The 26,218-nt window shown below is 31.5% G+C and overlaps 1 protein-coding gene across 1 annotated transcript in view; it reads right to left on the bottom strand.

The window, feature by feature from the left end:
- Positions 1–4,395: 4,395 nt before the first annotated feature.
- The window catches only part of DACH2 (dachshund family transcription factor 2), a gene marked incomplete at both ends in the record, with an annotated part of 540,251 nt that continues 518,428 nt past the window's right edge, over positions 4,396–26,218 (bottom strand). Inside the window, 5 exons of the mRNA XM_080910121.1 lie at positions 4,396–4,445; positions 21,540–21,605; positions 22,761–22,907; positions 25,516–25,663; positions 25,789–25,937. Coding sequence (XP_080766247.1) covers positions 4,396–4,445; positions 21,540–21,605; positions 22,761–22,907; positions 25,516–25,663; positions 25,789–25,937 — 560 coding nt within the window. The remainder of the gene's footprint in view (positions 4,446–21,539; positions 21,606–22,760; positions 22,908–25,515; positions 25,664–25,788; positions 25,938–26,218) is intronic.

Below are 26,218 nucleotides of genomic sequence, written 5' to 3'. Positions count from 1 at the left end.
TTTTGTATTGTTACTTATCCTTACCGTGTGGAATAAAAATTTATTGATAATTGTAAAATTATAAATACAAATATTAAACTATGCTAGAACCATTTTATATGAGTGACTGGTCCAGAAATACATTATATTCTCATAGCATTGTAAGCCTCTGTGAGAATTAATAATATGCATACCATGCTATTAGAAATATATATATGGAAACATGAACTTAGTACTTTGTGGTAAATAATTATCTTCCTTCATCTTTTTTATTTAATCTGATACTAACTAAACATTTATTTTCCAAATAGTTTCTCCAAATACATGTCTTGCTGCTTATTCACCATGCTCTAGAACAAAGGTCTATATTAACCAAAAAAGTTTGTTTCTTACCAAAACTATACAAGAATCAGGCATTTCATCATCAGTTATTTTTTATACTAAGACTGAGCTGGTACTTGTTTCTCTTGTTTGCCACCCTTTTAGTTTTAATAATCTGTTTTAAGTTCTGTTCCAAATTAACAAAGCTGGTTAATTATTCTAATTTACAATCTAGTCTTCCTTATATTTGAACCATAAACATTGAAATTTAATTATCTAAATACATAAATTATTTATATGAAAATGCTTCTACTTTGATTCCATTGCAATTTGTTACTATAGAAAATACCTTATTGCATGCCAAACACTGGAGTTTATTTACCAAATGTAAATTTTAAGTAGTCCTATTAGACTAATAATGATGTATTTTCATGTCAGTTCACATTACTCAAGAACATCTAATATTTTCATATTATCCTACCTCCTACCTAGCATCACAAGTCAAGAGAAAACATACCATAAATTCTTACTGATTTTATATTATAACATTTTGTATTTATCAAATTTTGAATGAAGGAACTTGGCTAAATGTATGATTGGAAATACTTTTTCTAAAAGTTTAAGTGAACATCTTGTTTAACAGCTTTATGTTTAGAATCGTAAGACCTAAGTGGTAAAAAAGCTAATTCATTCTCATTGTTGTTACTCAAATAAATATTGCTTTCCTAACTTTTATTTTGCTAAATGTGTTACAGAGATTCTTCTCATTCACGTCAAAATCCCATTTTCTAAGTTATGTTACTTTTGGGACAATATGATAGAGACATCTGAATGAAACATCACATGACTTAGGCTCACTGGAAGAAAATATCTTCATATCAAACTCAGGTGTAGCTCACTAATACATGAATAACAATATCCAGATATTATGTTCTGGATTCATATCCTAAACCAGTTCTATGTTAAAGATTTATTAAAAGGTAGGACCTAGTGATAAGTCTTTTGGTTACTGAGGATCAGTAGTTGGAGGGGAAAAGAAGAGTCTAGGCTTTTTACTTTATTGATACCTATTCATAAGGTGAGTAGTTTTGAATTGCAACATAGTCTTACCATGATTCAATGCATGAGAAACTAAAGATAATGTGTCCAACCACTATAAGCCTAGAGTCTCTGAAACTCTGAATCACCCTGAACATTTTAACTTTTTAGGATATATTTCAGTTATTTGTTCTTGAGATTAAGATGGAAAACTGAAGAAACAAGAAAGTTACTATGAAAAGTTAAGGTGGGCTTTGCTATTACCATATAGCTTATGATAATGAGAAACATTTTATAATTGATTTCTACTAAGAATGTTTACTAAAGTTTAGAGGAAATTTTTAAAAAGCATAGGTAAATACAGGTAAAGTTTACTCGGTTGGGGCTAGTACACCAGAGAGCTGATAAGAATGTAGATATTACAGACCATGTTGAAATGCCAGATGGATATAAGAATGCAATTGAAATCTGAACTGAGAAGGCCATTCTTTTAATGCTATGATAAAGAACCTAGATACAGTATACCTGTGCTCTGAGAATTTGTGAGATCAAATTAAATATGGTGGGTATGTTTATCTGAAAAAATAAATTAAGGGAGTATGATATTCAAGTTGTAATATGGTCTTCATCGATGGTTGTGAAATTTGCAGTAAACATCAAAACCAAGCAAGCTATCACCATTATTTGGAATATTTGCAGTTTTCTCAGAACTCATAAAAGATATGGCCAAGAATACTGCAGTTGCTAGAAAATAGTTCAATTACAAAGGGCCATGTGCTTGGTATCAGGGCAGTAGGAAGACTCTAAAGGTTACCTAAGTCATTTATAAGCACATTTATCACATCAGAAGTTCAAAGATACAAATGTGTTTCAAATGCTTTAACTTGACAGGAGAGCTTCATCTTCCATGTAGCCCATATCACCCAGAAATAGTTTTCTTTAGTTGCTATTTTCAACTACTAACATGTTCAGAAGCCTCTACAAACATGCTTCAAAATAAAGCAGGTACAGTTCGCACTGGTGGACGAACTTGGATTTCTCTACGTAGTTTGATCTTTGAAGATATACAGAGTTATAGTTTCATGCACAATTTTATCAACGTTTCAAAGAAAGGCCTGGAAGGGTAGTGTAAGTTGTTGTGTTTATGCAGGTGAAAGTAGGTCCAAGATAAAACGAGGCCTGTCATTTTATCTTGACGAGAAGGAAGGATAGGCGGGAACAAATTTTAGAAAGGAGAAGAGGGAAAAGCAGAGAGTCAATTTGGAGGCAGATGTAGACGTTCCTATCTGCATATCTGTGCAGATACCAGATGTTATGAATATTTTATAAGAGATGGATGAGTACAGGATGATATGACTTGTCTTGCTGGGTAAATTATATCATACCATTTGGATCAGAGTTTATTGTATGGTGTTTTCCTTTACTGGTGACTCAACATTAAGGGAATTATGAGAGGGTAGCCACCGCTGGGACCAGGGTGTGGCAACAGAGGATGTGAGCAGAGCTCCTGGCTAGCAAATAAGAGAGAGATACTAACTAGCTGAAGGCGGCCACTGAGATAAATTAATGTTAGTTCCATATGGTGCCAAAACTAATGTTAGGGAGCATTGTGACAAGGTACAATGCTGGAACAGTTCATAGAGTGCCTGGATCAGAGAGACTTGGGGGCAGTGTAGAGCTGATGAGATGAATTAATGTTAATTCTATATGGCATTCTGGTGCCAGAAACAGTGCGGGAGAGATACTAATCAGAGATAAATTGATGTTAGTTTTATATGGTCCTACAGTGCTGGAAATAATGCCTGGGAGTGACTGCCTGGATCAAAGAGTACCAAGAGGCCAGTGTGGAGAGGTGACACAATGGATTTGGTCGCACCATATTTTTAAATACTTACCACAACAGGGTAGGTAATATATTGCAACATAAGACTTCCATAAGCCACACAAGCAGCAATGGTATTTGGAGCTAGAAGGTGCAGTTGAATCTACAATGAAGCCCTCAACCTCAAAAGTATAATCACCAGGAACATCGAAAACACATGAAGGAGGCTTCAAGAAGCAGGCAATACCAACTCCAAATAATGAGAGGTGGGAGTTGCTAGTGCATAGGACTAAATGCAAAGATCTTTAATGAGACAATACCAGTCTGGTCAACAGAACTTTATTGGAACTGAACTAGATTTAATTTTTTTTATATTTTTAAATTTGTGAAAAAATATTTCACATATATGCATATACATAAACATATTCTTATATATTCGGATAGTTTTCCATAGGAAGGGGATCTAGAAGAATCTTTTGGATTTTTTAGTTTTTTATTCATGAAAGGTTTCTATTTCTGATTACAATCCTCCATCCTCAAAGTAAAGTTGCTAAGCATATATACTCTGGAAGAGTGAATCCAGTATAACTCACTAAAACAATTGAAAATAATAATATTGAGTATTCTAAACACGTGAAATAAACACAATTTGTATTCAAAGATTTTGAACAGAACAACACTAAAAAAGCTGTGCAAACACCATTGTAGTTTCTAGATTTTCATTTGTAATGTTCTGCTATGTACTTTAATGATTGCATTTGGCAATATGAAAATAAAAACTCATAGAAATAACTGACAAATTCAAAATGATTTTATTTATACTGAAATTTCGCGAGTACATTTTAAACAAAGTGTACTTTAACTTAACATTTGGTCAAACAGAAAAACCATACATATAAACTTCTAGTCTCTAAGATACTACTGTATTTTTTCTTTGAAGGACAAAAAGCCAAGCAGAAATAAAAATTAAAAAAGCATCAAATATGGTCCATATACTTAAGTCATCAGGGTTTAGCTCATAGTCTTAAATTGGTGAGTCTAATGCAGGGACAAAGATTACATAATTGCTTTTTAAATATACACATGTTCTGTTTTTTCTTAATGTAACACAGAAAATATGATTCAGTTACCAAAGTTTGCTGATAAGCACAATTGATAGAACTCCATGATGGATATTTCCAGAGATATACTGGAATCACAAGTATCTTCTTTAATGTAATGCCAGCAAGGACCTTTCAGACTGAACACAACTGCTGTGCCATTGCTAAAGAGTAATAGTTACCTCCTTTAAAAAAAAAAAAAGAAAACATGTTCTTCTGTGGGACATAGCTGAAGCACAGGTATGAAAGAACTAAAATGTCAGTCTTCAGTACCCTACAATGATTTGATGCAACAGGTTTGATTTAATATCAGTAAATTTTGATTTAACATGTCTATAGATTAATTTGTCAAATTTCAATGATCCTTCAAGTGGATTTCATGCTACGACTCCCCTTCTTTACACAGCATTGAAGACACTGAAACCAATAAAGACTCATTTTTATAAACTATTATATAATGTCTATAAAGATCTATATTATTTTTACTTTTTTACATAATATTACACTTTTCTTGTGCTTTACCAAAATCAGAAGGAAAGACATTACCTGGTTTGGCTCTAAAATAATAACAGCATTGTACATTTAGAATTTCCATTGCCCAAAATAACCCTAAGACTGTGTACACCATATGGAGAATAGTTTTCAATATCTCTTGAACTTTAAATGGTAAAATGAATATCATTTAAACATTTATAATATAAACTCCATATCACCTGATAGTTAGAGACCAACTGATTTATATATTAAAGTTCATCATTGAAAATGAAAACAAAATTGTATTCTGCCTCTTTGGGCTTAAAATTGCTCTTTATTATTACAACGGCTTATGACCTGCGTGTTACCCTAGCTAAATTATATATATATATATATATATATATATATATATATATATATATATATATATATATATATATATATATTAGCCTTTGGTTACAGAACAGAAAGCAGAAAAGAATGTGTCCATAAATCAGCACAAATCTATTTATTACTCGTGCTCAAGAAACGCTTAAAATTATATCTTTGTAAATCGAATGCACCCTCTTTATGTATAAGGAAGCATGTATTATCACAATTTGCTGATACTCCTTGTTTAAAATATTCATGTATATTGGAAAAGGTTTTGAGTTCTAAAAAAGAAAGTATATGAAATCTCTAAAACACATTTTTTGTAAAATATTTCATGTTAAATAAATTAACAGAATTTCGTGGCAATTATTTCAAAACTAAAAATTAAGATCTAAGGTAACAGAAGAAAGCTTTGTATTCTGTGTTAAACAGAAAAGCTAGAGTAGGGCTTCATTAGTAGGTAAATAGACATTTGCCCAAGAAAACCTTGAAACTAACTTGATGTTTCAGAAACTAGAACATAAAAATCTTTTGTTATTCATAGTTTGGTAATCTTTAATCTCAAAAAACTGTTTAGAGTAATATTTTGGACATGCAGTCTGAGCTCAGTAGTGAGGTCCTCAGCTCTACGTAGTTCACATTTCTGTGATGATATTGACCAATGAGGTAATCAGTTATATAATCCACCTCATCTGTACACAACCTACCAATCAATAAAAAAAGTTCTTCAGCATCAAATGTCATTCATTTTTACTAGGATTTATATTTATACAATAATAATAAGGCTTGAATCATGCAGTACAAAATGTGAACATTACAAGTTCGAAATCAAGGGTAAAACAAACAATGTCACATAAGAAGTCATATAAACACAACAAAAATGAAAAACACTGTCACTGTGTTTTGGAAAAATGCAGTTTTTGGAAAATCTTTCACTTTATTTTGTTTAATTCTTATCTTTGTTACAAGACACAAACATTTCTGGCCACAACTTTCATTAAATGTGCCCACTTACAAAGTTTATCAGGAATAGTTTGCACATTAGCTTATAAATCAAGATCATAGTAGGCCGCCAAAAACGCAATATTATGGTGTTAATTAATTGTTTTACTCAAAATACAATATGTTGAGATGTCATTAGTAAAACTTCCCAAAATTTTAAGGATAGTAGTAACCAAACAGCACAGCATGTTCTGTAATATTGAGACATCTTCTGTTACTGCTGTGAGTATTCCAATACAGAATGGATATATGAAAGAACACATAATAACCTAGTAATCGATGCTCTTCCTTGGAACAATCTCAAAGTTTGCCATGTTTCAATTTCAAAATGCATTTCAGCCATAATATGAGTGATTTATCATTTAGTGGTAGCTGTCAAAGTAAAGTCCTAGATAAAACAAAAACATCTGGAACCATAAAGAGAAGAGAGCTAAAGCTGAATTTTAATCCAAATCTGCCATGCTCCCTTCATTAGGAATAGGAAACAGCTAATTAGTAGTTGACTCCTTTGTGATTTTAAGAGGGATTGTACTTGAACATCAAACTGATATGATCTCATATGCATTCTGTATATAAACATGATTATAAACGAGGAAAAGCAATGAAAAGCTGCTCTCCAGCGAAATGTTAGGCTCTTAGAAACTCATAAGGAGGGACATACATTCACACTTGTGGAGAGCAGACAGTTTACTGTTTCAATATTTATCCAGAGGGCAAAATGGGAAATTATGTATCGACAGATATGACAGCATTTTAAGTAAAAGTATAGGGTTGAAAATCTTTCCTTTAATGTAGAAATGCCAAATTTGGAATGGAATAGGGAGCTCATATGTTCTTCTCCATTAGGACACTCTCTGATGATAGGTTGAATCCATCAAGAGCCACACTTGGCTGTCTCAGATCCAATAAATATGACACTGGCCTTTTGTATTATTCATCTAATGTTTATAAAAAAGTAACAACTAGCTAGCATCAGGTGCTGTTAAAAAGGGCACACAGTTGGGAAAATGCCAAAGGGAAAAAAAAAGTAAAAACAAGAGGATACTTACTTTTTAAATAAAACAGTGAAAAAGATACTATTGTATGTTTAAGTGACCTAATTTGAAAATTCTGTTAAATTTTCTGTATTATTCAGTACATGTTCTTGTACTATATAATGAAAATGTGACACTGGGTATTGCACCTTTGGTCATAAATCATTGTTATTTAGTTCATATATTTGATGCTAACAATTTTATTTCATTGTTCATCCATTGTTTTTAAGTTGGCATTATTTTAAGGTAATCAGGTGAAACATTATAGACTATACACAAGTTGATCATGCATGCATTATAGAAAGTACCAAAAGAAAAAAGTATATAACTTAGAAATAGTTTCAGGATGTGAAACGAGTAATATAGCATATTGATATGAATTAATGTTTTCAAATTGCATATATGACCACAAGGGATTAATTATTGAAAAATGAATGAAATTTCAGTTGGTATGTTACAGGAGTAGAACTTTTGTCACAACATAATTTAAAACTAGGGCATATACTACACAATGAATACGATTTTGCTGGTGTAATAAGAATGCTTCAGAAGTGTCATTAAATAATTTTGATCACTCAAATACTGATGTATTAGATTTTTGAAAGGTGCAAAAATGGTCATAAGTAGTATCACCAGTTTGTGGCCAGGTCTTTAATAAGTAAAATGTCAAAAATATTCTCAGACACTTCCTAAAGCAATTCAGGCCAAATGAACCATTTATATATATCTTGGAAATGATAGTTACCTAATTATTCTTAGAACAGAAGATAAATAGTATAAATGTTCACACTGAAAATGATTTATAATATCTTTTTTTCCCTGTATCTGTGGGTTTTATTCATACAATTACATTTGTTTTCTGTTGGTAACTTTATAAAGAAGAAAGAAAGAATGGGATCAAAAGGAAGAAACAAAAAAGAATAAAGAAGGCTTATTTAGTAGGCTGGTATCCATTTTTATCATTGTCTTCTTCATAGATAAGGGACATGCTAGTAGAAGGGGAGTAGAGTACTTGCTCTACCTCATCAGTTAAAAGGAAAATGTAGATGTGGCATTATTTAAGAATTAAAGATCTCTATGATTATAAGAGAACAAATCAGGCACACTTTCTTCTACAAACTGAGCTCACAGGCTATGACAACATTTGTACTAATTAATTGTCTGCTAATAAAGGTACTGTTAAATAACATTGGAGAAATAGAAAGTAATTCCATAATAGGCACAGCTCAAAGTATGTTTTTCTACACTTTACTTTCTTACATACAATCTAGGAATATCTTTTAATCCATCTTCAAAATTTTGCCACCTACTTACCCACTACAAACCTGCTGTGTGGATAAATGTGATAATGTTTGTGAAGCACTAGGAGCTCATTGGAAGAAATGTGTAAAGAAACTATAAGATGTCACATATACTCATCATAAGTGCCCTGTAAGATCTTGCAAAGACCATTATCTAGTACATTTTCCTTATGTTTTAAAGTTCTATTTATCAATTATGAACAAATAGTAATTGAGTGTTCCATATTTTAAAAGAATCTGAGCATGAATTTTAAAGAATCCCAACACCAAGTAAGCAGGTAACTGCTACAGCACCCTATCCGAGTCTGTGATCACTTGGAGGTCCGGCATCAGTTTTCAGGCTGCACAGAAAGACAATAAGACCTGGTCAAAATGACATTCCAGCAAAGAGAGCCCAAATTTTACTACAAAATCAATTTATAATATTTCCCATGATAAATAGACATAAATAGTTAGAATTTAGATAAATATTTGTATAACTTATATTTTTATTAACTTTATCTTTTAGTTCAAGCATTATTTCTTTAAAAAATAGCAAAATGAGAAAAACTTCAGATGTGCAGTAATTTTATTCAGCTGAATAATCAAAGCATTTAGGATCTTTTCTGTTTCTCTGTTTAAAATATCAGTAAAGATCCATACCATTTTCTACTGTGGCAAACATCTGTGGTAAAGGTTGCAGTTTTACTTCTAGATGATATTTCCTTCCTGGAAGGATGTTTATTCTAAAAATGTTCTTGTATAACATTACCAAATAAGCATGTATAATGTCTTCAGAAGGTCAATTTGTGTTTTGAGTGAAACATTGTTAAGATTTTTACTTCTACTGTTCCAATGTTTCACTATCATTTGCTCACTCACATAAACAAATCAGAATCATTAAGCACTAATAAGCACAGGAAACCTAGGTTATGAGATCTATCTTTTGTAGTGACTACCTTACTTTATAAGCATTCACACATACAACCACACACACACACACACACACACACACACACACACACACACACACACACATACATGAATTTAAAATGAGTTCACTTAGTTAATCCAGTGTGTTTTTAAGTTCCTGTATTACTCATACGTTTATGAATTTCAAGAAATCACTATATTATTTGAAATCAAAATTACCACAAATTGATCATGGTTCCCTAACCTACAAAAAAGAAAGATGAAACAATGTGGGGTACAATCAAAATTATTTTGTCTTGTGGTCATTAAATTCAAATTAAATGTAAAATTAATTGCATGAACTTTATTTCAACTGTATAAAACTCGATACTTCTTACTCTCACTAAACAACAATAATGAAGGTAGCTCATGTTGTAATTAGATAATACCCTTGTATAAATATGGCCCTACTTATTTGAAAGTAGAGAAAGTATACTACCACAAGATTATTCAAATAATAAAATGCTATAAGATCTGATTTATTCTATGTCTTTAGAGGAAAAAAAAACATATGACATCACCTTTTCAGGCATTGCACTTGTTAAAATGTTAAATAAAAATGAAAACAATAGCCACTTAATATTCTTATTTGTAAAACATGAGATTTATTATTGAACCAAACCTAACACTAGTTGCAGGTCACTTATATTTTGTCTTTTGCTTTTCTTTTCTTTTTTTTTCTTTTTCTTTCTCTTTTTTTGGAAATGGAAAGAAAACAAAAATTTAAGCATCTCTTGCTCACTTTTAAATAAATACTAATCTATTTATTGAGATTTTAATATAATTATGTCATTTCTTCCTTCCTTTTTCTGCCTCTAAATTCTCCTCTACAGCTGCCCCTCCTTGGGCTTCTTCAAATTCTTGGTCTCCTTTTTCACTATTGCTGTTACATCTATCTATCTATCTATCTATCTATCTATCTATATGTATGTATGTATATACATATATATTCTTGAATACATAAATACTGCCTGCTTAGTCTATTTGTACTTGTATATATCTATCATTTTAGTTGTCTTTCTAATTTTGTGAGTTAGTAATAAACTACATAATTTCCCCAATTTAAAAACTATAGTCTTTGCATGATTTATTTTACAAACAGGGTAAGAAAGTCATTCTGTCCTCACCAAGGGCAATATACAGGGCTATGAGTCCTATAACTACATAATTAAAAGGGTTGACAGATTGATTTAAATGATATTTATATGGCAAATATTTCAACTCTACTGAAAACTACCTATGGAAGCCTAAATGCTTATTTTATATATATATTTAATAGAATGTAGCAAAAATGACAACTTTGTCTTGTCATGTGTGTCAGACATCTTGATGAGAAAGTAAGATGGTGGAAGATGGGTAGACTTCTACTGATTACTATTGGGTTGTAAAGTTATTATTTGAGAAATCCTGGCTACCAGTGTTCTTTGAGTAATTTTGTTTTACTTCCTTCACAACCCATTTCCTTTAAAATGCCAATAAAATATGTGTTCTTTGGAGAGACTGGACATCTTTTAATTGTATCAAGGTTTTTAAAAGCCCCTGAGTTCTGCTTTCCAGCAGGGTAAAAGAAGCTGAAAAAGAAAAAGGCAGTTTGTTTTTGCTACTGAGCTAGGTCAAGAGTTACTTGAAATATGCATCTCAGTTGTAGAATGTTATATTCTTTTCCAATTTTCATATAGAGAGCAAGTTTGAAATCTGAAGATTATTTTTGCTAGGATATTAATATAAATAATCTAAAGCTATAACTATATTTAACTTTTTATCAGTTTGTAAATTATAAAACATTTTTATGTATCCTTTATTTTTAAAAACATTTTATAATTAAAGTTACTTGCTTTTTATATAGAAGACATATGGAAATATTTTAATATATTTAAAAGTATGGTTAATTTTGCCACTAATTTTGTTTACTAAAGTGATAAAAACATTAAAATAATTGTAAATGAAATGACTCAAAATATGGGAAATAATGAAATATTGAAGTAATAGAAAAAGATTAATTTGTACAAAAGATTTGTAAAAACATCCCTAATGGAGAATTAAAATGTAGTTAATAGGATATGGTAATAACTGATTATTCTGTTTTAGGTTTCATTCACTCATTAAATAATTCTTCTAAGCTGATAAGATCTACAGCCAATGTAAATATTTTAATAAATTAACAAAAAAACACTTAAATATTTGTGGAAAAATAAGAATATAAAAAAAAAATGCTTTTTTAGGAACTATATGCTTTCTGGAAGGTTGAGGAACTGGAGAAAATATTGCCTTGAAACTAATTTACATCATTATATCAGGTTGTATAACAATGCCAATTTTCAAATATTGAAAATGTAAAATCTAAGCTTAGTGGAACAAGGAGAATGTGTATCAAATTCTAAACTATTTTTTAATGTCAGTTTCCTTTCCAAAATAGTTTAGTGACAATTATAAATGAGAAAAAAAGCTTACTAAATCAGACACAAATTTTATATTAAAATCATACAATAAGGAAATCTGAGTCCATGATTACATACCTAATATCCTGTTGAGTATGAAGTGATTCTGATAATAAAACAATTCTATTTCTATCTTTGTCACAGATCCCAGCTTTATGTAGAAAAAGCTATCACAGTTGTCTCTTTCTGCAACTAATATCCTAGCATTTACAAATATAACTTGCAAGTGTTTATTAAATTACTGTTAGTTTTAGGTAACATAACCTACAAACAAAAGAAACCATCTTATATGCTTCTCTGAGTAGTTTAATATTGGAGTTCTATTAAATCCTCTATCTAATTATTATGAGCACTGATCAATAGTGATATATAAAGAGGGAAATTAGTCACAGGGCTAGTGTTTGTATCCATTGTCTATAGCAAGCAAATTAAGTTCTCTTGTGTTAGTTCCATACTTTCAATTTGATCTAATCACATATCTTAAAACAAAGAAACAGAATATTATTGTTAGGACAAATTGTCAGGAATTGACACAAAATACTACATCCCTGCACATATATTATGAACTGACTTTCTTTTTTACACTATTTAAAGCGTAAAGTATAAAGTTTTTCAAGAATAATAGAAAAATTGGCACATATATCCTGTATATTCATGTGGCATTCATATAATAATTTTAAGATTGGAAAGTATTAAGAACATGGTAGTGTGAATAGAACTCTCTCTGAAAACCTGCATATTTGATTAGTGTTTTAAGAATAACAATGAACATTTTAAACTTTTCATCAAACACTATTTTTATTATTTTTCAAGTATGTATGGTAAAGTTAATACCAGTTTTAAAAAATAGGGCCTGGAGACGCTCAGTGCTTAAGAATATGCTTTGTTTTTTTCAGACAACTGAAGTCCAGATCCCAGAACAAAATTCTAGTGGTTTACAACTCTGGGTAACTAACACTCCATATTTAATCCTTTCTATTCTTTGTGGTCTCCTACACTCATGTATACAAACCCACACAATCAAATCAAATTTGACAGCCTAATCAAATCTCCCTCACTGCTAGTGAAAGAAAAAACTACTTGTATAGACACCAAATGCTGAGGGAGAAGAAAGGGTCTCGGTTTGCAACTATTATTTTCTTTCTATCACTGTAATTTCACCCGCTACATTAAGTGAAATATAGTTAGAACTGTAAGTATAGGAGTCTCAGATCAGGACAAGAAATTCAATTATCATCATGGTAAGCAATAAAATTTTGGAGTCATAACAAATGATTTTTGTTAACACTGCAATGATATGGTACAGGCTAATTACGGAAACTAAGCCATACCTAATCAAGCAGTTTCACATCTTTCTAAGAAAGGATCTAGAAACATGATCTGGATCATAGTGTAATAGGTCTTTCATAGCAGAGAGGTGTGATATAATCTGGAGGGCAAAACTGACCAAGATAAAAATACAAAGGGTTGAAAAAATTAAAATATATTATTATAAAAAATTAAAATATATTATTCCTGAGGGCAATAATAGCAATAATTAACACTTAAACCATCTAATGAAACTTAGAGAAAAATAAAATACCATCCCTCTTTGACAATTTATAATAAAGACACTGGGGTCTCCTTTATAGGACTTCTGTTGTAACATTTTATCTATCTGTGATGGCAGTTGCAGCAATATTTCAGTAATAATACACAGTTTAAGTGCTTTGAAAAACAATGGAGCTCATAGGCCTTATACTTGAATGCTTACTCACCAGGGAGTGGCACTACTTGAGAAGGATTGGGAGGTGTAGTCTTGTTGGGGTACAGGTGACCTTTTTTAGATTAAGAGTGTCATTGAGGGTACATGTTGAAGTTTTAAAAAGTCTACACCAGTCCCAAACAACACTCCTCTCTCTCTCTCTCTCTCTCTCTCTCTCTCTCTCTCTCTCTCTCTCTCTCTCTCTCTCTCTCTCTCTCTCTCCATATATATATATATATATATATATATGTATATGTATATATATATGCTTGAAAATTATGATGCAATTATCAGCTACTTCTCTAGTACTTGCCTACCTGCTGCCATATACTCCCTGCCATTATTATAATGGATTTTTAACAGAATTGCCTTGGCCCAGGTGTCTGTTCATAGGACTGGAATTCTGAGATAGCACTCTAGTTTCAAAGAAAACATTTGAGAGGAAGTTCATAAGCTGGGTCACATTTTTATAACCTCTTTAGTCTGTAAGGTGTTATGCAACTTTATAAAATGATATATGTTCTCTGTTCAAGAAGACCATTAGAGAGACTATGGATACCTTCCAACACAGTAGAAGTATCATGTGTAGGGAATTAATGATTAATGGGGTTAGGGCAAGAAGCCTGAGAACACACTGTTTAGGTCTTTAAAGTAAAGGCCTTTAGTAGAGAAATTCTACTGATTTAAAAAAATTCATAGATCCATTATAAGAATTCATATAAAATTTATATTTTCAAATCATGTTTTATAGTCACACTAACAATTACCATTGTAGTAAACTGTGCAAATGCAATTCTATATGGTGGATAATTATTCTAACAATTATCAGATTGATCATCAACCATTTGGAGGATGTTTTTTCAAGTTAGTATGTGAAAAGCAAAGAGAAAATATAGTAAGTTTTAGAAAAGATAAATATTAAGTTTAAGTTTATTTGGAGATTGATAAAATGTATAAAATGTATATTTAGAAAAATTACATTTGTATATACAGTTCATATTGAATAAATATTAGGCCTTTTATAATTTATATGTACTAAATATATTGTGAACAACATATTTTTAATATACAAAGGTTAAAATTGTATCTTTAACTTTTGTCAAAAGACAATGTTTTCAATTTTTTAATGACATATTTAGGATATACTAATTTGAAGAAATCATAAATTTTATATCTAACAGTGATCAATCTCCATTCTAAATAAGCTTTTAGGTTTCATGGTTTTGAACTAAAACTATTTAGAAAAAGCAAATAATCTAGTAATCTTATTTTTATACAACATTTTTTAGCATTGTTAAATATGCGGAATTCAATCTCTACTGATAGTGTTGGTCACAAATGAATGAAAATTCTTGAAAATTACTTTGCTTTTAAGGAAAAATATCAGAAAAAATGGCATTCAATCTCTGTATATTAACCAGAAATATTGAGAAGTAAGTAAATGTAAAATGATTCATAAACCTGTTTCACTTGCAACAAAACCAAAAACCCTAATTCTCAGCATTTTGGTTGTCTTCTTTTCATTATATGCAAACCAAGAGAGTCATGCACAGATACAATGGGTCACAATGCCCTTGCAGTTTATGAATTCATCTTTATTGTTTTATTTTATGACTAGATAATTCATATACACACAGTTGACTTTTATCTAAATTTAGGAACTCCATATACCATGTTTGTGTTTCTTCTTATTATTAAGATAATAGTGATGACATTTTTTTTTTAATTTAAGAAATTTGCACTATCAACTCTATGAGTCACGCTTAACAACAAAATATAGTCATACAAAAGTTAACTAAGGTATAAACATGCAAAAGGAGAACTCTCCCTGCGATCATAAAACGATGTTATTTTCTGTTCAGCAGTTCATGTTACTGCTGTTCATGCTAATTAAATAAAGGAGCTGTTGCAGTAATGTGCAAATAGGGAATCTGAGAAACTGAGAGGGCTTTTAGGTCTCCAAGTGAAGTTAAGTCAATCTGGGCACGGGCAATCAAATGTAATGAAATCACTTGTCAGTGCTAAGCTTGCAAAAACTGTGAAGTTTGACTGGGGAGTAAAAGGATTATAATTAGATTTCCAATAGGATAATAACTAAATGGCAGAATGCAGTAAAGAGAAAATATTACTTTGTTAGCTAATGGTACTGCTGTTCAGTTTTAGTTTTTATCAGCTCACTTGTAGTTGTGCTAATTTAATTTGCTTTTATCAGCAAAAATGCACCACACAAATGCCACTTAAAGGTCATTTGCAAAAATCATTGATCTGAAGGTATACTTAATGACACCTGGTAAGTTTATTTTATGTGACGCAGAGATTGGCTGATAAGAAGGTTGATGTACTGTATTGCAGGTCCCCAGCTGAGTTAGAGGAACTTGAATTGGACCACAATTTTTCCTGTGTTCCTTTGAAAAATTTTGCTCCTGAGGTGTAGACATAATCACCATAGTGAGTAATTTACTCATTGTTGACCACATGAAAACTTTTAGGTGGAGGCATAATCATAGACTGCTGAAATATGAAATTATTTTAATTAAGGGTGTCTATGTGTATTATATTTTTGTCAAACAGCATTCAAAGCAAATTAGAGATGAAGCAAACTGATGAGCCTTCTAAAAGATATAATCCAGAGTAGTTTGCCTGTATTCAAATTTATGTGGACATATGATAAAAGTGGTTATGATTGTTTTGCTTCTAAGAGTGGCTATACAACATCTTACCAAGTACCCTTTATATCTTCTTAAGATGATGTCACAGTGAAACTAATTGAATTTCAAAGAGAGAGCACTAGGTTAATGATAGATTTCTATCCAGCAGAGCTATCCACAATAGGAAGAGAAAGGACATCAATGAAGCCTGAACTGTTTTCTGTGATGCAGATGAGATTTGGCAATGGCATTGTATTGGCATGCATGAATTGATTCTCACAAACAAAGAAAGGAAGGAATATTTTAACCTAAAAGAGTGAGCAAGGCTGGGAGGTGAGAAATATGGAAACATTTCAAGGTGAATAAAAATGAAACTATAGCATATCAAAACAAAATTGTTAGCAAGAATAGAAAAATAATACCTAAGATTCTAGTTCATATTTTCAAGCATTATGTGCTTTCTAAAGAATATGAATGTTAATTATTAATCTTTTAAGTTAAAATTATAGGTTAATGTTAAGTGTTTGTGTAATTATAGGACTCATCTTATTTTGTGAACCATAATTGTAATTAATTATGGTCATATTTCCAGATATCTCTTCCTTTAACAAAAATATTTTTGTCAACAAAAATAATTTATTGTAGCTCTAGATGCCATAGACTCAGAGTATAAAGTAGGCTGATGTGGAAATCACAGAAATGCACCTGCCTCTATCTCCTGCATGCTACAATTAAAGATGTATGCCACTATACATAGTCTAAAAATTTCTGTTTGATTTGAAATTTTACTATCATTTTAACATAAGACATTCACTTTAGTTTTCCAAAAAGTAATGACAGGAGTTTTATTGCATATAGTATTTAAATGTTGAACTAAACAAGATGAAACTGTCTATTTTCCACTGTCTTCCACATTTACTATGAATATCATGGGATGCAGAAATTTAAAAGTCTATGTTCAAGACTGTAGCTGGAAACAACCTAGATGTCCTTCAACTAAAGAATCGATAAAGAAAATGTGGTTAATTTACGAAACAGAATACTATTCAGCTATTAAAAACAAAGATATGAATTTTATAGAGAAATGGATGGAAATAAAAAAATATTATCCTGAGTGAGATAATCCAGACTCAGAAAGATAAACAGGGTATATACTCACTTATAAGTAGATAATAGCCATAGAGTACAGAATAGCCATGTTACAATCCACAGATCCACAGAAACTAATAAGGAGGGGCCAAGGGAATCTAACTTAGAAGGGGAAACAAAATATTCATTGGAGATGGAGGGAGGGAAGTGGGTAGGAGAGAGGGGTAAGAAAAGTTACAGTGATGGGGATCAGATGTGGGGTGAATGGGACAGGAGAGGGCTGGGGTGAGAACAGAAATTGGTGGGGAGCATCTCTGGGTCGAGCTGGATACTTGGGATGGTGGGTGCTCCTGTAAGTCTAGGAGGGTGACTCTATTTGAGACTCTTATTAGTGAGAAATATGGAGATTGAAGTGACATCTCCATCTTCCATAGCCATGGGTGACTTCCAGTGGTGGGAGGAGGACATCAACCCACCTACAAAACTTTCAACCCCAAATCTTTTCTGCTTATAAGATATGCAGTGATAAAGATGGGTGGGTGGGTGGGTGGGGAAGCACCCTCATAAAAGCTGGGGAAAGGGGATAGGGTAGAGGGTTTCTAGAGGGAAAACCAGGAAAAAGGATAACATTTGAAATGTAAATAAAAACATATTCAATAAAATTAAAAATAGATGGAGCAGAGATTGAGGTAACAGCTACCCGACTTTTAGCGCTACTTGAGACCCATCCCATGTGAGAGAGCCAACCCATTACATTCTTTTTCCCCCTTTTATATTAATATATTTTTCTTACAACTTTATTTTAAAAATACAGAGATACATGCACTGATTTTAAACGCATTTTGGCATAAAACTGTATGAATATATTTTTGTCAGTACTTGATTTTTTTTTAAAGGTTTGACAGTATGCATTGAAATCTTATTAGTTACAATGAGCATAAAGTACATGCTCCACCATGTTCATAGCAGCCTTATGAACTTATGTTCATAGCCAGAAGCTGAAAAGAACTTCTTACATTCATAATGATACTCTGTTATGCTTGCAGAGCAGGAGCCTATCATAATTGTTTCCTGAGAAATAGCATCAAGCAGCAGATCGATACAGATGCAGAGACCCACAGCCAAACATCAGGCAAAAGTCTCGTGGAAGGATTGGGGATGGAACTTAGCAAGCTGGAAGGGTAACAAACCTCACAAGAAGACCCACAGAATCAACTAACCTGTGCCCAAGGGATCTCACAGAGATGCTGAACCAACAACAATTGGCTTGACCTAGCCTCCCCTACATTTGTTTTAGATGTGCAGCTTGGTTTTCATGTGGGTCCTGGACTGTGGGCTAGGAGACTGTCTTTGTCTCTAGACTGCCTGGTGGGGCTTCATTGGAAGAGTATACGCCTAGTCTTGCGGCTACTGGATGTGCAGGCCTAGGTGGTACCCAAGTGGGGTTCCCCTTTCTCTGAAGAGGAGAAGTTAATAAGGGAAATGATTTGTAAGGCTGGGACTAGGAGGAGAAGAGGGATATGGGGCTTCAATCTGGATATAAAGTAAAGAAATAGATTAATAAAATTCTACATTTAATGATAAATTATTAAATTATTATACTTTATCATATATGTACAATGTTAACCATATATAATAAGCAAATAATTTTATTTTTATGTTGGAAATATTCAATTTTTTTGTTTAAAAATAAACTACCTCAATACTTATAATATTGCATTGATTTGGAAATTTTTAAAGGATTTCATAAGAATATGATCAGGGAAAACAAAAATTATGATTTTCTAGTTATTAAATTAATATGGGATGAATATATAATTTTATTCATGTGACAATATGGATCACACTTGAATTATATATATATATATATATTATATATATATATATATAATTTGTTATATGAAAATAAAATAAATTTAAGACAACTCAACATTGATTTATCTTAGATTTGAGAAAAAAAATGTTATTTCTATCAACCAAAGGCACCATATAAATAAGAAGCTATAATGACTTGTATGAGGATATGGAAATAAATTTTGATACAGGTAAAATTTACTGATACTGTGTTTAGACTCTCTTTTAAGTTTCAACACTAATCTTAAATCCCATTCAAACTAGGGGGACAGTCAAACCTTGGTTTTAACAATTGTGTCTGTATTTGAGTGTTACTGTTTGAGAAATGAGCAAATAAACACTTCACATTATTATTCTCTCATATAACAAAAACCTTAGTGAGCAGGCTCACTAATATTGGTTCTTTCTTTCTGAATTTAGCTGTGGAAAGTTTACCATATCTTAATTCACTTTGAATATATATAAACACTCTTAAAATTGAGGGAGAAAGAAAGGCAAACTGGCAAAAAAAAAAAAAAAGACCTGAGAAACATCAAAAACATTTTTGAACAAGCAAAGCATGTGTGTGTGGTTTTTTGTTTGTTTGTTTGTTTTTTTTAGGGGGGGTTGTCTTGTTACAATTATTGAAAGTAATTTATTTAGGTTATCAAGATGCACCGATGTCAAGCATTATCAGAAAGTCCATATGATCTCTTCTTTCTGGATTGATAAAAAGACTTTCAATACTATAGAAATATCAGCCTTTAAATTTTATGAAGTTCCTCAGTTAGCGCATGCTCACCCCCTTGATTTTATCTTCACATGAATGCAATCTTAAAGCAGAAAAGCATCCAGGTTTTAACCTTTAAGTAAAAAACATATTAATATTTTTCTTTGTATTGGAAAGTATGAAAAATTCTCTTAGAGATATATTTTTAGTATATCTAGTTTAATTTTGTTCAAAAAATTTGAATATGAATACAATTTATTTATAGAAGAATGAAGAAACAAAATTTATAATAGCACTGAATGGGAAACTCTCCACTGATTAAACGTCATTCTTACTTTTAGAGGCTTGTGCAGTCTGATGCAATTCTTTATTTTTTTTCTTACAACTTTATTTAAAGAAGAGAGATACATGTACAGATTTTTAAAAGCATTTTGGCAATGTTTTTAGAGGTTTGATAGCATGCATTGAAATCCCAGCAGTTACCATAAGCATAAAGCACGTGTAGAACAGAAAGTAACATAGAAACAGAGTTTCCTTGGTGTATATAGATTAAACATAATGATCTTTGAATACCAAAAATTGCCACAAGGCTATATTCCTAGCTCTTGGATTATTAATAGTTTAAGGTCCAGTTGTACCACTCTCTGAGAGGGTGCTATACACTTATTTTTTTCCTAAGAAGGACTGGGGCTTTCACTATTTGGCCTTCGTTATTCTTGAGCTTCATATAGCCTGTGAGTTGTTTCTGGAGTATTCAGAGCTTTCTGGGGCTAATATCCAATTATCAGTGACTGCATATTATGTCTGCTATTTTGTGACTGGGTTACCTCACTCAGGATTATATTCTCTTGATACAACCATTTTTCTTAGGAAGTCATAGTTTCTGATAGGTGAGTATTGCTCCATTGTGTAAATATACCTCAATTTTTGTATCCACTCATCCACTGAAAGACACCTGGGTTCTTTCTAGCTTCTGGCTATCATAAATAAGGCTGCCATGAACAAGGTGGTACAGGTGTTCTTATTGTATGTTGGAGCAAGTCTGAACCAATTCTATACAGATACATTCATCCATTTTAATATAGTGAAATTCTACAACACTGTGAAAGATATACCTATTTTTGGAAATCATGAAAGTTGGAAATTACAAGTCATCTCCTTATTTCTATATTTATAAGATTTCTAAAATCCCTATCAAAATTTTACAATTAATAAAAATGTCTAGAAGACCTTTTAAATACCAATAGATTGTGAGTATTTTATTTTTCTGCTTTACAAACAGTAACAAAGTGAAATCTATAAGTCACACCAACAGTATGCTTGTAAAAGGATTTTTATGTATTTCTCCACTTTTAGAAAGTGGATACCATATAAAAATATATTCTTTTAGTAACTAACCAGGAAAAAACTTTGCTCACATTATATCTACGAAATAGCTAAGTAATTTCATTGTTAGGAGTTTTCAAAGTTATATCATATATCATATATGTTTCTCTCCAGTAATGTCAGTATAGATTGCTTTTTAGAGTATGAACAGTTGACCTTATTTTAAGTGAATGAAACATAGCAATGTAAAATGTTTTTTTTTTTTTTTTGTGCTCTGCCTTGTCTTTATGGATCACATATTACACACTTATAGGAAGGAGAGCTCTTTTTGTAGTACCTTGCATAGCAGCACTGTCATGAGGCGTTCCACTGCTTTCTATTTCAATATCTGGAATTCCAGAATCTGAAAGAATTAACATACAGAATTAAGGTACAATTATATATCCTGATTTCATCTAAAGAAAAATTGCCCATATATGGTATTACACATAACACAAGATTCTGAGCAGAATTTAATTTTTCTCATCCGTAAACATCTCTCACACTCTAAATTATTTCTTTTATTATTTATATTATAATGTAATTAAATTATTGACTCCTTCACATTTGTTCTTCCATGCTCTCCCTATGACCTCTCTTTAAATCCTTAAAACTCAGTCTCTTTTTTTAAATTGTTTGTATAGTATGTGTGTATGTGTGCCATGTGTTGTATGTGTGTATATATACTTACATACATCACACACACACACACACACACACACACACAAACACACATTCCTAAACACATAAATACTTTTTGTTTTGTTAAATTTCTCTCACCCTTTTTTTTTTTTTTTTGGAATTTCTATTGTTAAAGTAAGAAGGAAGTTTATATAGTATAAGTAAAATATACAGTTAAGAATATATTTCCAGGTACATAGTGTATACTTTTCATCAGTTGATGACCTAAAGATGCATTCTAGAAAAATGTCTGTTTATATAAAATAAGAAAACAAAATATCTACAACTGTGCCGTCAACATGTCCTGATGACAAAGTCACAAAATTATGACAGACACAATTAAGAAAACTGAAGTCACACACCATTATACTTTATTTTTCTCTCATACAATATGATAGAGAGTGATACTTGTTTATGCTAAGTGAAGAGAAAACCACTATGCACATAGTGATTTATAGTTTCATATGAGTGGTGGAAAAATGTGTTATGCTTGTGTTCAGATAGTTTACAGAAGCTTCACATTGTTTCTGAATCAACCTCAGCAATCTTAGATGATTACAAGCTAAAAATAAAACTAGAAAACCTTTGAATTATTTCTTTCATGCATCCATTTACATGGACTCCTAAATAATTTATTTAGAATAACTTTTTTAACTGATTCTCCCTGAGAAATATTTTTTATACTGAGATAAAGGGCTCATTTTTTTCTGATTCATGACTTAAAATACTTGACTGAAAAGCATATTCTTTGACAAAATATCTCTGCTTCTCTCTCTTACTTCAAGTTGTCATATTTATTTTACTTCACAAATGAAAGTCCTAATTGATTAGATATTACCTTTCAACATCCTCAGACCACTGTCACTAGATGTGGCTTGTTTAAGTGCCTGCTCCACTTGCTCTCGGCGCTTTGATTCAAATTCCAAGGCTTCTTGAAGTTTCCTCTTAGCCTTTTTCTCCTTTTTTAGACGCTTTTGCATTGTACCTGAGCCACAGAGAAGTAGTTTGTAAATGTATGCTTGATACATTACTACTGCTGTGTATAGTGAGGTATAGTAGAGAAGTCATAAATGTATCTGTGTACATATGATTAGCTTCTTTTGGTCTTAGTTCTTACTCATTTGGTGTTTTGTTGACTGTATGTAGTTGAATAGCTGTTTTTTGCTTTCTTATTTCTAAAATATATGCTCTCTAATACAAATGCATTTAATTTCTATAAATGATTCCAGAATCTATAAAAAAAACCCTTCCAAGACAAATTTTATGTTATGGTTTAATACTTAGGATTAATATGTCAGTGATTTTTACTGAACTAGAGGCATTCTTTGGGTTTTGGTAAAGTGTGCAGATTCTGGATTTTCTCTCTGATTTGTACCACCGCTTTCATACTTCAACCTGACTATTTAGGCTTTGCGATCCCTCCCTAAGAAGGGGAATGAGGAAATAGAAAGAAACTGAAATTAGCATTATATATTTTGCTGCTTTTTTGTGTTTTTGTGGTAAATGTAAAGATGTGGAAATTTATAAAAGCAAATTTGAAAGTTTTGTGTGGTGTTTGAGTTTATATACTATACTATGCACACCTGAATTTACACTATTAAAAATAATTCAGTTTTGAATAATTCCGTGTTTCTCTAATTTCTCATTTTTTTTGTCTTCATAAGATCTCTTGTGATAACTCAATCTGCATTAATACTATTTGTATGAGAGCAAGCAATCCATTTGAAATCTTTTTCTTGTTCCCAGACTCACATCAATCTCAATCAGAAGACCATGGACTTGCTCTGAGACTGTGTCTTAGTAGTAATATAAGAAGCTGCACCCTTAGATTCACAGCAACATGGCTGCTTAAACATGACCTGAATGAAGACAATATGAGTGGATATGACAAATTGGATTGGGGAAAAGCCTCCAAGATTTCAAAAAGTATCTAACTAAAGAAAGATGAAAGTGTAGAGATAGTCTTCCCTATGAAATTTGTTGTTCACTGTCTTAAAAAAAAACATACCAGTAAGCAACATGATATGGGCTTGAAGGCTATATTTATGAATATATATGTATATACTGATACTAATATGTGTATGATAATAATTAGGGAAGAATGAACCCATGTTTTAGAAGGAAAGTCAGGAGAATTATATGGGAGAAATATTGCAATTATATTTTCAAAAAGGTTGAAAAATGACCACCTCATTAACATGAACTGTGCAAAAAATAATGGAACCATATTTTTTTCCTTCCTTAGTTTCTGATATTTCCCATTGTTTACAAGGTAAAATTCAAGCTCATAATTTACATAGTTAAAACTTTCCCTCATAATTTCACCTCTACTCCCATCTACTCTCATACAATTTGATATACTCAAAGCCACTCAAAACATCAAACCATATATACTCACCTGTATATGAAATTTTGTTGTGTTGTTCCCCTGACAAGTGTACAATACTTAAAATGAATGCTTGCATGCCCTTTTCACTTTTGATTCATTAATGGTCATATTTAGGCATCAACTTCAGAGGACATGCTTTTAACACTGTACAACTTTAATAATATAAGCTAACTAATCTCTTTCATGGAAATCATTTGCTCTTTTCACTTGGTTTTGAAATTTTCCCATTGAGTTCTGCTTATACAATATCAGTTCCTCAAGGAGAGAAACTAAGTTTTATTCATTTTATCATTCCAGAATTTACCTCTCTGCCTGACAAAAGTAAAAATTATTTTAGGTAAGACTAAGTGACAATATCTATACCCATATACATTTTATGTAATGTGAGAGGACCATAACAATGTATGCTTTCAAATATGTAACTAGTTCAAAATGCAAATTGTATTCATTTCTTTTTTACTTTTTTCCCTTTACAACTTTATTTTTTTTTAAAAAGAGAGATACATGTACAGATTTTTAAGAGCATTTTGGAATAAAATCATATGGATATATTTTTGTCAGTACTTGTTATTTTTAAAGGTTTGATCGTATGCATTGAAATCTTACTAGTTACCATAAGTGTAAAATACATGTAAAACTAAACATAGCAAGAAAATAGACAAAGTTTTCTTGGTGTCTATAGATTGAACATAATGACTTTTAAGTACCAAAAATTGCCACAAGGCTACATTCTTAGCTCTTGAGTTATTATTGATTTAAGGTCCAGGTGTACCCCACTCTGAGAGGGTGCTATACACTTGTTGATGCTTTTTTTTTCCTAAGAAAGACTGAGGCTTTCACTTTTTGGTTTTCTTTTTTCTTTTTTCTTTCTTTCTTTTTTTTTTTTTTTTGAGCTTCATATGATCTGTGAGTTGTTTCTGGGGTGTTCAGAGCTTTCTGGGGTTAGTATCCAATTATCAGTGACTGCATATTATGTCTGCTGTTTTGTGACTGGGTTACCTCACTCAGGATGATATTCTCTGGGTGAATCCATTTTCCTAGGAATTTGGGAAAAACCTTACTACTTTGTGACTTAGTCACTAATATTTGTTTTTAGTTTATTATTCAATTTAGCAGTTATATGTTCTCCCTGGAAGTGTTTCTGTTAGCAAGAAAATAATTTGCAACATAGTGTTCATAATTTAATTGAACTTCATCAACTTACTCCTGCTTTGAAGCTCAACTGCAAGTTGTCTTTCCAGGTTTTCTCTAATTTCTCTTTCTCTGTAGAGCTCTATTCGCAGTTCCTTCTTTTCTTGCTGAATCTGCTTCTCCTGGATGCGAGCATTATCCAAAGCCACTTTCAGCAGACCCTGTCAAAGTACAGCAAATGGCACCCAGTTCATCTTATCTGTTTTAAATTTTCAAGTAGGAAACAATTTATGTAGGTGCTAATGTCTTGTATTACATTTATTTTGTTTATAGAAATATTGTTGACCTGAATGTTGGTCAACAGAGTCTCCACAGAAGACAGACTATCAGCAAATATGAATGGTCCAGGAAATCCAGGGGGCAATGCCTGTCCAGGAGCCAACTGGATCTTGTCCAAAGGTGACTTCATCATTGGTATTTGAGCTGGTACATCTTCTGAAAAGATAAGATTCATGGCAGAAAGTTCACAAATTAACAACTCAAATGTCTCACCAAGTTATTTGTAACAGACATATATAACATTTTTTCTTAAAAATAAGTTATGGATACTCAAATGATGTCATAACTGTAAACTAGAGAAACAGATTGCTACCAATAAATGTATATATTGGCATATAATCTTTTAGACATGTCTGTCTAAGTATCTTCTTAACCTACTCAATGTCATTGTTTTTAATGTCTCCATGGAGGTATAATTTACATAAAATAAAATTAAT

This window comes from Micromys minutus, assembly GCF_963924665.1.
Source record: "Micromys minutus genome assembly, chromosome: X".
Lineage (NCBI taxonomy): Eukaryota > Metazoa > Chordata > Mammalia > Rodentia > Muridae > Micromys > Micromys minutus.
Note: the sequence above shows the minus strand (reverse complement) of the source record. Positions and strands in the feature narration are given on the sequence as shown.